Source organism: Aquarana catesbeiana, linkage group LG03, assembly GCF_042186555.1.
Source record: "Aquarana catesbeiana isolate 2022-GZ linkage group LG03, ASM4218655v1, whole genome shotgun sequence".
In the NCBI taxonomy this organism is placed as follows: Eukaryota; Metazoa; Chordata; class Amphibia; order Anura; family Ranidae; genus Aquarana; species Aquarana catesbeiana.
In genome coordinates, this window is record NC_133326.1 from 298,774,582 (window position 1) to 298,789,095 (window position 14,514).

At 39.0% G+C, this 14,514-nt stretch overlaps 1 protein-coding gene across 14 annotated transcripts in view; it reads left to right on the forward strand.

The window, feature by feature from the left end:
- Positions 1-14,514, forward strand: part of PPFIA2 (PTPRF interacting protein alpha 2) — a 544,100-nt gene that overhangs the window by 39,861 nt on the left and 489,725 nt on the right. For 10 of the 14 annotated variants that reach the window (XM_073620222.1, XM_073620225.1, XM_073620227.1 and 7 more), the window contains exon 3: positions 2,799-2,852. The exons of the other annotated variants lie outside the window; for them this stretch is intronic. In XM_073620222.1, the coding sequence (XP_073476323.1) occupies positions 2,799-2,852 (54 nt within the window). The remainder of the gene's footprint in view (positions 1-2,798; positions 2,853-14,514) is intronic. 14 annotated transcript variants of the gene reach the window in all.

Sequence of the window (14,514 nt, forward strand, 5' to 3'; positions counted from 1 at the left end):
TTGAACCGTGTGTGGCCGGTGTAACTGAGGATGGCCATGGCTAAAAATGCTAAGGAGGTGTTTTTCAAAGTGATTTTTCAACAAAATAAAGCATGGAGACATGGATGGATGGGTGAGTTTCCTTTGAATATTAAAATGAAATAAATAGCATGTTCAGTTTTTGGTGCTCAGTTACAGTTTAGTTCTGCTCTAAAGTATATCTAAACACAATCACTAAGAACAAATATGTCACTGAGGGAGTTCTTGTTTTGTCAAAAGGGCCAGTTCACACTGTTCCAATTTGTAACTGCGCACACATTGGGGTGCACTGCATTCAGGGACGCCAATGCACTGCAATGCATATTTTAATGGACATGGACTTTTTTTTAATTTTTGCATTCAAATCTGGTGATTCTGCCCACAAGATGTATCTCCAGACACCTTATTTTCTAGGTGGCAACATGTACTTAGTTTAGCTGTTGTGGTGTTTCCCTATACTATGCACTTTCAAGTCAAACTTTAAGCAGTCGTGTTAGTACACAGTGCAATGGCACTCTCTTTTGTAGCAGCTGAAGTAGAACCTTGATGTTCAGCTGACCTGAGCTTTCACACATTCAAAAGAAGTTCAGAAAGAGCCTCCAGGATGTGCACAGTGCAAGATGAGAAAGAAACGAAACAAAGTAGGAAAACAAAACCTGTTTTTTTAACAAATTTGATCCTATTGTACATTGCTTTACAAAATGTATCTGTCTGGAGGTAAACTTTATGTTTTTAGGCTGTTTAGCAGCCCGTACCTGGCAGATTGGCCAATGGGTTTCAATATTCATTAATTACATTGGTGCATTGTAACTTTAGTTTTCTGACTCAGGCCTAAAAATTTATTTTGAGTCTCTAAAAAATGTTTTTACCCATATTTCATGCCTTTAACTAAAATAAAGTAGGTAAAGTGGTACTAAACCCAAAAACAACAGCTTACCATTACTTAAGTATAGTGGCTGAATTTGTTTTCTTTTTATGTTTTTTTACCCCTGGTGATCCAGCCAGTCATATACTTTTTGTCTGACTTTCTGAGACGCAATAGAGCCACCCTTGGACAGCAGCATTGTCAAACTATTGGGAGGATAGTGTTAGATGCATGTTATATTGAGGGGACAGCAAATTTACACTGTTATACAAGCTGTACACTCACTACTTTACATTGTAGAAAAGTGTCATTTCTTCAGTGTTGTCACATGAAAAGATAGAATAAAATATTTACAAAAATGTGAGGGATGTACTCACTTTTGTGAGATACTGTATTCAATTTTTGCTGTTGGGCTTAGTACTGATTTTAGTATTATTCTGCACAAAAGTCAACCTAAAATTATATTTTTCTTTACCAAAATGACTCTATTTTATATTTTGTGTTGACTTGTGATTTACCAAACAATCTAAAAAATAAATAAAAAAACGTGGCTAAGTCCCAGCTTGGGTCAAGTAGTGTATGAATATAAATGAATGAAATAAAGCCCCATATATTCTTCTTTTTGTCTAATTACTAATAATATATGAATATCTTGTTTTTTTTTTAAAAAAAGGGTTATAAACTAACTGATTTTTTTCTTGCTTTGTGAGTCCAATTTGTGAGACCTCACCCTTACATTCCTATTGACCGAACCAATTAGCGTCAACACAGACAATGTCAAAAATACTTTTCCTTTCTAAAATGTAGAAAGGTCAAATCCTGTAAGATTTGGATTATTTTAAATTGCTACTTGTGCTTTCTTGTCATTCCCCCCTCCCTCCATGTTTTGGTATGACAGGCAGCCATTTTTTCGCTGCTGCTGTGCCAGAAGTTTAGGTAGGAGAGCTAGGTTCCTCATCCTGAATCTCATGCTATAAAAAAAACATACAAACCGTAATGACAAATGCTTAAAAAAAAAAAGTTCTATATTGAAGGCAACAACACAGAATGAAAATATAGTATTATAGAGTAAGCAAATATATATTAAGCAAAGAATGTGTTCATTCATAGACACACACACAAGATGGCTAGGCCACGCCACCTTCTTTCTCCTCACGGGATTTGACTGACAGCAGCAGGGGCCAATGGCTCCCACTGCTCTCAGTGTAGCCTGTGAATGCAGGAAGAGAGAGCAGCACTGCGGCAGATGGGCACAGCACTTGATTGAAAGAATAGACAGGTAAGTATTTAGGGACGGGGCAGGGGAAACAGGTAGTGAAAAGGTTTTTTTGCAGAGAATGCATTAAGGTAAAGAACATTTAGGGTTTAGAACCACTTTAAAATCATTTACCTGGGGACCTTTCGCAACTGTAAGGGCCATGAACACATGTAATAAACACTTACAGTACAATTTAAGTGTATCAGTCAGGACTATGTTAAATACAACATAACATACAGAGGGCAGTGGTCAGGAGTATGTATTGTACTGTCTCCTGCACTACCCTCTGCAGTGCCCCTACATCTCCCTCCAGTGCTCCGCTTCAAACGGCTTCTTGTTTCACATAGCCATGCTCTCCTCCTCCCAGTTTTTTTTTTTTCTTTTTATTGGCATGAATGGTATTTTGCTTGCTTTGGGGACCACAGACTCTTGGGTCTGCCTCGACCGGGTTTCATCCAGACAGGTCTTAGTCATAGAGGTCTTAACACAAAATGGCAGATGGCGTCTTCAAAAAAATGGAAAAAAGTCTTGCATTGTCCATTTTAATAATAGTATCCCACTACATAAAATCATAAAGTACATATTGCCTTGAACCCTTTAGCTCCCCTCACCCACTTACTTTTAATACCAGTTGTGTCATTTGGATTTTTGGTTTAGGAAAGTCCAGTGGTGATTGACAGAAGGCAAAAGCCATTTGATAAGCAACATCATGTAAGTACCCAGGATTTTCATAAGTGTGTAGTCTCCTAGACAGAAAATGAAATCGTTAAGTAATTTTAAAATGTCTTTTAGTTTTTAGGGTACAAAGGTATGTTAATTGCAGTTTTTATAAACACTATTCCAGCTCTGAAATGCTGTGTGTCCAGCCTGTCAATTAGTTGGAAATGTAATTAGCTACTTGTTTATTCTTGTGGCTTGTTAAATTGTGTTGCACACTATGAAAGGGAGCAATTTAACCTCTAATTATGAAATGTCTCTCCAATTAATATCATGACTTTGACTCGCAGTTAGTTACTGTTTTATTTGTTCATAGAAAATGTTTAGAACACATTTTTTTAACCCTGGCATACACATGTGCAAATGCGTGTGCAATGTCTGCAGCATCACATGTTGGGAAAGTTATTTGTGCTTTTTTTTGCCTTATTTCCAGTCACAATCAAGTATTTCTTGATTATATGTTCCAAAATGAAGGGCACCTAAGGGAAAACAATTCTAGTAACCTGTAATGTTCTGCTGGGGTATTTATATGCTTTAAATTGTTGTTGCAGCTCTACTGCCAACTATCAACTGTAAACATCAAGACAGCATGCATACACAATCTGTAAGGCTTCATGTACACTACAGCTCCTAAATTTAAGTCAACTCAATAAAAGCCTATGTGTCCATGTACACATACACTGTATTACCAAAAGTATTGGGACACCTGCCTTTATATGCACATGAACTTTAATGAAATTCCGGTCTTAGTCCGTAGGGTTCAATATTGAGTTGGCCCATCCTTTGCAGCTATAATAGCTTCAACTCTTCTGGGAAGGCTGTCCACAAGGTTTGGGAGTGTGTCTATGGGAATGTTTGACATTCTTACAGAAAGAAGCGCATTTGTGAGGTCGGGCAGAAGGCCCGACTCGCAGTCTTCCCAAAGGTGTTCTATTGAGTTGTGGTCAGGACTCTGTCCAGGCCAGTCAAGTTCCTCCTCCCCAAACTTGCTCATCCATGTCTTTATGAACCTTGCTTTGTACACTGGTGTGCAGTTATGTTGGAACAGAAAGGGGCCATCCCCAAACTGTTCCCAGAAAGCTGGGAGCATGAAATTGTCCAAAATGTCTTGGTATGCTGACGCCTTAAGAGTTCCCTTCACTGGAACTAAGGGACCAAGTCCAACACCTGAAAAACAACCCCACACCATAATCCCCCTCCAGTAAATGTTTTGGAGCAGTGCACAGAGCAAGGTCCATAAAAACATGGATGAGCGAGGTTGGGATGCCATTAAAGTTCATGTGCATGTAAAGGCAGGCATCCCAATACTTTTGGTAATATAGTGTCGAGTTTTAGAAGTGTTTAGTAGCTGCTGTGGTTAGGGGAAGTTTAACCCCCCCAACCTCCCTCTCCTGAACGCAGAAGAATTGTGTTCAGGATAGGAACATTTTGAACGATGGCCGAAGGAAACAGAAAAACGTGGGAAAACTGTGTTTTGTTGCGTTTTGAGTTTTCCTGCAGCCGGGGTACATCATGGCCAAATGTACATGAAGCCTTATGGTCATAATAGTATGTTAAATTTCCATTCTTTCAAAAGAACAAAAAAACAAATAGGGCCACTTTAAGATGTTTAAATATTGTATACCACATAATAACTACAATATAATGCATGCTTATGAGTAAAGATGTGGCAATGCTTAACTTCTTAATTTGTAATTTACATGCACCTTTTTGGAGAACCGCTGTGGCATTTGTAGAATATATGTTTTTCTTTCTGGTGACTGAAAATGTATTTGTGGATTTTGTATTTTCATCAGATTTTTTAGGGCTCGTGCACACAGATGGTTTGCAGCACACATATGCTGTAGTACTGAAAAACACCAGTGTTTTTTCACGCCCCGAGAGCTCCAGGTGGTGCTTACAGTCGGTCATAGAAGTGAATGGTTGTATACAGCCATGCTTGGGTAAATGGTGATGCTTTTTTGCATCAGCTTTTACATGTGCATGTTTGTATTACATATTCGTTCGGCAAATACACCAAATGCGAATGCATATAGAAATGCTACTGCAAAGAAATTGCAAAAAACACGTTTAGCTGAGTACAGCTGCCCAGGTGCCATCTGTGGCTCCCCAGGTGTGGAAACAAACTTGGGTTTTTAGTATTCAGCACCATAGACCATCCATGTGCATGAAGCCTTAGGCTATTACTTCCTACTACCTGAAAGAACTAATGCATTTGTTTTGATCAGATCTCTTCTATTATTTCTATAACTTCAATATGATCTTGGAACTGGTCATTTAGAATTTACAAAGCTTGGCAACCATTCTTTTTGTAATCTCTGCATTAGGACTTAAACTCTGCCCTAGAGTACTGTTGCAATACTTAGCTAGTGTTTATTACTTGTCTGTTTTTGTCTTACTACCTATGTAAGTACCTATAATAAATTAAGTACTAGGGCAAGTAATGGCCAGTAAAAAAATGACAAAGCTTAATCATTGAGCATTGAAGTCTTATGTTTTTGTTGTTTTGTAAACAATAGGGTTAGTATTTCCGTATTGTATATTCAGTCACTCCTTGCCAAGGAGAGGAATTCTTAGGTTGTTCGACCTGCCAGTGTATGGGCAGCTTTAAATAAACCTACAGCCAATATTTTTATTTTGATTGGGGAAGCAAAAAACCTTTGTCAGGTTTTATTGTTTGGTCACAGCAGACCTCTCCAAAAGGTAAATGTACAGCAATAAAAACACTAAATGTATCAATATGTATTAGGAAGAGTTAGAACCTCTGTTGGGTTTAAATTGCTGTGTGCAGTGTTGTTTAGGAAAATACCGTGTGCTTCCCATTGTGGTCACAGGAAGTGGGTGTTTTTTGTCGAAAGGGACCCAGAAATTACTAACAACCTGACAGAGGTTCTAAACATTCTCAAATATATATATATATATATATATATATATATATATATATATATATATATATATATATATATATATATATATATATATATATATATATATATTTATTCATGAGTGCACTCCGAATGTATCTCAAAGCAAAAACAGAATACATTGCAGCTTGCCAGTTCTTGCGTGTGGTGGTTGAATCCCTTTTCTTTTTTCTTGCTTCTTCAGGATTGTAACCTGGTGATACTGCCAGTACCACATTTTCTTCCTTAGGGTGGCTGTGCTCACTCCTCCACTGTATGTATAGAGGAGCAGTGTTGCCACCCTTGGACAGCGGCATTGTCAATCTCTGGGGAGAGTAGTGTTAGCTAGAATACTAGATTTAGATGAACTTTACAGTAAGTGATGTAACATGTTGGGGTTTCTTAGCTCAATGTTGGTGCCAAAACAGCTCCACACTAGATATAGTTTTCAGGGCTTTCCTGACCACTTATATTTAAATGAACATAAAAACTTCACTCATACTTTTTTATTTAAAAAGGGTGCAAAATGCGTCAATGATGCATCTTAAAGCAATAGGCGCTTTAACAGGTGTTTAATAACAGTACTGGCAGGATCAACCAGTGATATAACTATGTTAGGCAGACCATACTTGATTCCTTTTTTTTTCATTCAATCAGTGGGTTGAACAAATAAAAAGAGAAGAGAGCATATTCTCCCATCCACACGTTCCAGGTGGATGGGGGAATCACTCGTGCTGAGCTATTCTATTCTGACAGTAGGTAAACGTCCCCGCCGGCAGAATACAATGATCAGTGTTGCTGGCTATAGTCAGCAGTACAGACTGTTCAGGAAAAACCCGACAGGCTAGTTGCATACAAGTTGATCGATAGATCAACTTGTGTACAACCAGCTAGCCCATTCATGGATTGAAATTCGGCTGGTCCCTGCTGAACCAGCCAAATTTCGATTCATGTATGGCTGGCCTTAAAGTGGGACTTAAAAAAGAAAGAGTGCTATGTTTATACTAGTGACAAACCACATAATACATTATTTTGGATTTTGCATATAGTTCTATTTTAAACAATAATGACTAAAATTGCACTTTAAAATGAATATGCCGGTGTTAATCTTCCTACTGAAGTCACATCCCCATAGAAACATTGCCACCCAGTTGTGCACACGACTACTTGAAAGTCAGGCTTACCATCTTAAATATCATAAAATCATTAATACCTTACTATAGGTATTTTTAAACCTGTGTCCCAGTTTGGTTCCAAGAAATAGATAAGAATAGAAACTAGCAATTTTGCATACTTTACAAGAACATAGGTTTTAATCCATACCTTTAACCGTTGTACAAAGCATTTTATGAAATTCTTTTGAATGTTCAGGTATTTACAGTATATGCCATTGCTGAATTTTATTAATTAATCAATGTTGTCAATGATAAGTTATCAGTCTGATAGCTGTTATTCGGTATCTATTCCCAGAGTGATACTTTTGTACTAAACTTTGTAAATATAAAGGAAAGTCATATTTTTTGTCTTTTTTTTTTTTTTTTTTTTTTTTGTAATCATTGTAACCTGCTCATACAGGTTTTTGTTTGCCATATTGTACTCCCTTTTGCTACTGGGGGATGGGGGGAGTTTTTAATGTGCTTTATTATCACAATATCCACAATGTAGCATGCACATTAAAAGCCATATTCTGTTCTCATTTGCTTATCTATAACATATTTAATTTAAGTTATTTCAAATCCAAAACTCATGCTTATGATTCAATAACAGAGTTGTTCAATGTTGTGGCACATGTAGTCCTTTCACTCTGTGTCCATGGGTTGTGTGTACAGTAAATGTGCCAAGCAAAGAAAGAAGGCAATCTGTGATGGAAATCAAAGTGCAAATAAAAGACATACACCAAAACAGTTTTTGACAAGTGTTAGAAGAGCTAGAACCTTTGTCGGGTCTTTATTTATTATACAGTAGCTCACAAAAGTGAGTACACCCCTCACATTTTTGTAAATATTTTATTATCTTTTCATGTGACAACATTGAAGAAATGACACTTTGCTGTAAAGTAGTGAGTGTACAGCTTGTATAACAGTGTAAATTTGCTGCTCAAAATAACTCAACACACAGTCATTATTGTCTAAATCGCTGGCAACAAAAGTGAGTACACCCCTAAGTGAAAATGTCAAAATTGGGCCCAAAGTATCAATATTTTGTGTGGCCACCATTATTTTTAAGCACTGCCCTAACCCTCTTGGGCATGGAGTTCACCAGAGCTTCACAGGTTGCCACTGGGGTCCTCTTCCACTCCTCCATGACGATATCATGGAGCTCGTAGATGTTAGAGACCTTGCGCTCCTCCACCTTCCGTTTGAGCATGCCCCACAGATGCTCAGTAGGGTTTAGATCTGGGGACATGCTTGGCCAGTCCATCACCTTTACCCTCAGCTTCTTTAGCAAGGCAGTGGTCGTCTTGGAGGTGTGTTTGGGGTCGTTATCATGTTGGAATACTGCCTTTCAGCCCAGTCTCCAAGGGAGGGGAATCATGCTCTGCTTCAGTATGTCACAGTACATGTTGGCATTCATGGTTCCCTCAAAGAACTGTAACTCCCCAGTGCTGGCAGCACTCATGCAGCCCCAGACCATGACACTCCCACCACCATACTTGACTGTAGGCAAGACACACTTGTCTTTTTACTCCTCACCTGGTTGAGCCACACACGCTTGACACCATCTGAACCAAATAAGTTTATCTTGGTCTCATCAGACCACAGGACATGGTTCCAGTAATCCATGTCCTTAGTCTGCTTGTTTTCAGTAAACTGTTTGTGGGCTTTCTTGTGCATCATCTTTAGAAGAGGCTTCCTTCTGAGACGACAGCCATGCAGACCAGTTTGATGCAGTGTGCAGTGTCTGAGCACTGGCAGACTGACCCCCCACCCCTTCAACCTCTGCAGCAATGCTGGCAGCACTAATACGTCTATTTTCCAAAGACAACCTCTGGATATGATGCTGAGCATGTGAACTCAACTTCCTTGGTCAACCATGGTGAGGCCTATTCTGAGTGGAATCTATCCTGTTAAATCATTGTATGGTCTTGGCCACCAGATTGCAGCTCAGTTTCAGAGTCTTGGCAATCTTCTTATAGCCTAGGCCATCTTTATGTAGAGCAACAATTCTTTTTTTCAGATTCTCAGAGAGTTTTTGCCATGAGGTGCCATGTTGAACTTCCAGTGACCAGTATGAGAGAGTGAGAGCGATAACTCCAAATTTAACACATCTGCTCCCCATTCACACCTGAGACCTTATAATACTAACAAGTCACATGACACCGGGGAGGGAAAATGGCAAATTGGGCCCAATTTGGACATTTTCACTTAGGGATGTACTCACTTTTGTTGCCAGCGGTTTAGACATTAATGGCTGTGTGTTGAGTTATTTTGAGGGGACAGCAAATTTACACTGTTATACAAGTTGTACACTCCCTACTTTACATTGTAGCAAAGTGTTTCTTCAGTGTTGTCACATGAAAAGATATAATAAAATATTTACAAAAATGTGAGGGTTGTACTCACTTTTGTGAGATACCTGTATGTATGTATATATATATATATATATATATATATATATATATATATATATATATATAATCATTTTTATTTTTTCAGCTGGGGATATTATTTTACTCTCTGCTCTGGTAATAGGGGTCAGAGGAACAGGAAGTAGAAGGAAATCTCTCCAATAAGAATAAATAACCATTTTTCCCAATTTGCTTAGATAAGGGTAAGAATTGCTCAGGATCGCTGTGTGTTATTGACTTGACCCTTCATTTTTTGTCTTTGTGCCACAGACAGCAATAAAAATTTTACAAGTGTTAACCCCTCCCTACTCATTATAAAAAAAAGCTCAGGTAGGGCTTTAAGATCCCTGATAAGCCAGTCTATACTCCTCTTATATACAAATGCTTCAGCAGATGTACATTCACCTTCTTTCAATTTTCCTTTCTGTAACTCAGATGTACAAAATAAGCTTCATGCCTCCATCCATGATGTTTTACATTACCTGGGAAGTTATCCAGCTTATGCTGTGAAATACATTATGTACACAGTCTGTCTTATTTATAGGGGCAGTGGATGGTGCAATATATTTTATTGCACCCAACTGAAAACAATGTGGTTAGATGGACATGGTTTTTAAATGGTTATTTTGCTTTAAAGATAAACTCCAGGTGGAGGAAAATTACGCACATTGAGATAGGTATCTATTCATGAAGCAATAATGAAATTTAATTTTAAATGCATCTATTGCATATTTTTAAATGTGGTATAATATCCTACTCCTGTAATTCCATCTACAGCATTAAACTGGACTGGATTTAAAGTGATATTAAAAGCAAGTTTAAAAAAAAAAAACATGTTATACTTACCTGCATTGTGCAGTGGATTTGCAAAGAGCAGCCCCGATCCTCCTCTTCTCAGGCCCCTCGTCGGCACTCCTGACCCTTTCCTCCTGTCAAGTGCCTCCAGAGCAAGCTTGCTATGGGGGCACCCAAGCAGTCTTGCTCCTGAGCCCTTGCTCTGTGTGTCTATTCACACACAGAGCCGCAGCTCGGCCCACCCCCTCTCTCTCCTCATTGGCTTACTGGCTGTGATTGACAGCAGTGGGAGACAATCACTCCCGCTACTGTCTCAGCCAATGAGGAGTAAGAGTCTCCGGAGAGCTGAGGCTCTTGTGCATATTGCTGGATCACGATAGGGCTCAGGTAAGTATTGGAGGGGGGGGGGGGGTTGCTGCACACAGAAGGTTTTTTACCTTCATGCATAGAATGTATGAATGTAAAAAACCTTGAACCTTTAGAGACACTTTAATCAGGTGCTCAGCAATGCACTGTAAAAAAAACTTACTGACAGGAGAAGAGAGCAGTGTCGCCAGAGAGGTAAGCTGCTGCTTCACTGTTTAATCACAAGCTGAGGCAGGGAGCTTTATGGCATAACTCAGGGTTTCCCAACCTTTTTACCTTGGGCAAAAATTTTGAGATTTCGAGGAACCTTTAAAATAATTTTCAAATCTACAGCTCATGGAACACCTGTGTGATCAGCAAGCTGTTGATATAGGAAAGGGGCCGGGGCCGAGCCATGGCTCCATGTTTGAATGGACACACAGAGCAGTAACTCTGATCGGGTGCCCCCATAGCAAGCTGCTTGCTGTGGGGGCACTTGGCAGGAGGACGGGGCCAGGAGCACCAGCGAGGGACCCGAGAAGAGGAGAATCTGGGCTGCTCTGGACAAAACCACTGCACAGAGCAGGTAAGTATAACATGTTTGTTATTTTTAAACAAAAAAAAAGACAAGACTTTAATATCACTTTAAAGTGGTTGTTAAGCCACCGATATAAAATCCTCCCACCCCCCCTTGTAATATAACAATAAGTTTCCATGTGCCTTCGTTATATAAAAAATATGCTGATCTGTACCTATATCACAACGACCCCCGACACTCATGTGACTCTTCAACTTTCTCCTCTCCCCGGCTGACAGCTCCAGCCGGATAAGAGGAGAGAGAGAGCTGAGGAGTCACGTGATCACCGGGATCCGCTGTGATATAGGTACGGATCGGCATATTTTTTATATAACACAGGCACAGGGACACTTATTGTTTTATTACAGAGGGGATGGAAAGACATTTTATATTAGATATGAGAACAGCAGGAGGGGGCGGGCACTGACACGAACAGACAGGATGGGGAGAGGGGGGAGAGGACGGAGGAGAGGACGGAGGAGAGGACAGAGGAGGACAGGAGAGCTGTGGATGACAGAGGCACGTAAACTGACCACGGTGTCAGGGCTCAGCAGCCATGATATACCGTGGTCTGTTTACAGGGGGGATGGTAAAGCCAGGCAGGATCAGGCAGGTTTTTTAGGTGATAGAGAGGACAAAATTACACAGCACAAGCACTGTGCTGTATAACATGCTTTAAGGAAACAGGATCTGTTTTTTTGAGGTTAACAAATGCTTTAATGTAATACTTGGGGGGCTTTTTTTCTGCACATATGCTCAATTCTGGATCAAACTTGAAATAAACATACACAAATTTCATCTTCAACTGAAATAAGACAGGGGGGGTCATAAAACAGGAGATAGGAGGTGTGGATCAGCAGGGCACAGCACAGGGGGCTCACCAAGGCACAGGGAACTCACCAGGACACAGCACGGGGGGGTCACCAAGACACAGCATGGGGGGGTCACCAGGGCACAGCAAGGGGGGGTCACCAGGGCACAGCACAGAGGAACCCCAGGAAACAGCACATAGGGCTCATATAAATGAATAAAATATATACGCCGCACTATAAATGTGATCACATCTCATCAGTATAAATTCTGAAGCGTATACATCAGGTATAAAAATTAATCAATGCATAATGTTACAGCTTAAATGAACAATTATGCTGTGCTAAATAATATATAAATACATGATCCAAATTCAAATCCCCAAAAAATGTGAAAATGAATAATGAACATACCTACTAAAGATATATATATAAATGACTAGAGAAATTAAATAAATCATGGTGAAACCTCAATGTATCAGAAATGTGAAAAAAAAAAATATAAGTCCAAAAATAGGAATAATGTGACTAAACCAATATATATCACCCTGAGACAAGTGTAACTATATACCGGTATGTGTCACTTCTCAAAAATAAAATAAAAAACATATATATAAGCATAAAAAAAGCCCTTATAATAATGTGAGTGACCACAGATAAGCTGAAACCTAGTGAGATGAGAGTGTCACTTTTCAAAAAAATGATAAGTGGCTAATGAAAATGCATAAACCAGTCCATATGCACAGTGAGCAAGAGAAAACAATAAAAAATAATGAACAGTACAAAAATGATACACCTCGTGACAGATGTGAGATGAGAGTATCATTCATTCACAAATTGTAGAACTGATGGATGAAATCAGTCCATGTGCAGTGTGATCAGAAGTTCAAAATAGTGATAAGATCTCCGGTGGGAAGACTGTGATTCTTGTACTCATCCACCACACCTTGGTGATGTGATTCCACTCCCTTCAAAATTCAAACTCACCACTCTCATGTTTGGCCAGAATCGCCTTAACCCACTCACATGGGGGTTTACAATCTCCAGTATCCAAAGATGTATATATAAAGCACTCTCCCTGAAGTAGTGGCTCCACATGTGAATGAGAAAAAATGCTCCAATAGTGTGATCATCCAAAAATTGATTAAAACTCTCAATGAATCAACACCATTGTACTCAAATGTAAATAAATCACAGCAGGCAAAGGGCAAATATCATCAAAGACATCCATGATGACTTAATCATGGGAATCCCATAATTAAGTCCCAGTGACGAAACATGTTGGGGCGTGGCTATACAGCAACCTAACACGTGTGACGGAGGACGGACTGACAGGTTATGCAACGGTGTAAGGTGGAGGAACGATTCTAGGCGCAGGTGAGCCGTTCATTAGCATCCACACTCCCTGGGTCGGCCGTGGCCGTTTGTAGTTGATCTTTAACCACTGCATGGATGTCTTTGATGATATTTGCCCTTTGCCTGCTGTGATTTATTTACATGTGAGTACAATGGTGTTGGTTCATTGAGAGTTTTAATACATTTTTAGATGATATCACACTATTGGAGGGTTTTTTCTCATTCACATGTGGAGCCACTACTTCAGGGAGAGTACTTGATATATACATCTTTGGATACTGGAGATCGTATTGTAAACCCCCATGTGAGTGGGTTAAGGCAATTCTGGCCAAACACGAGAGTGTGAGGCTAAAGCAGCTGGTGAGTTTGAATTTTGAAGGGAGTGGAATCACGTCACTGAGGTGTGGTGGATGAGTACAAGAATCACAGTCTTCCCACCGGAGATCTTATCACTATTTTGAACTTCCGATCACACTGCACATGGACTGATTTAATCCATCAGTTCTACAATTTGTGAATGAATGATACTCTCATCTCACATCTGTCACGAGGTGTATCATTTTTGTACTGTTCATTATTTTTTATTGTTTTCTCTTGCTCACTGTGCATATGGACTGGTTTATGCATTTTCATTAGTCACTTATCATTTTTTTGAAAAGTGACACTCTCATCTCACTAGGTTTCAGCTTATCTGTGGTCACTCACATTATTATATGGACTTTTTTTTATGCTTATATATATATAGTTTATATTTTATTTTTGAGAAGTGACACATATATAGTTACACTTGTCTCAGTGATATATATTGGTTTAGTCACGTTATTCCCATTTTTGGACTTTTATTTTTATTTTCACATTTCTGATACATTGAGGTTTCACCATGATTTATTTAATTTCTCTAGTCATTTATATATATCTTTAGTAGGTATGTTCATTTGAGCGCCACTATTCATTTTCACATTTTTGGGGGGATTTGAATTCGGATCACATATTTTCATTTTTTTAAGTGGCATCTTTAGGATTGTCTTCATTCTCCAGAGCACAGTGGTGGTTTTACAGATATAGGCGGATTCATTTGTAAACCAATAGTTTGTACAATATATAACTACATACATAAATAGCATACATGCAAATAAGTGGTGATCAATAGGTGATGTGACAGGTTAAATAAACAAGTGAGTGAAACTCAGATGCACAACTCAATAACAAAGTGCTCGTGTGCATAAATATGTAGAATTCATAAAAAACATAAAGCTTCATAAAATTCATCAAAAAAGTCCATAAATCGTAAATTGTGAATATG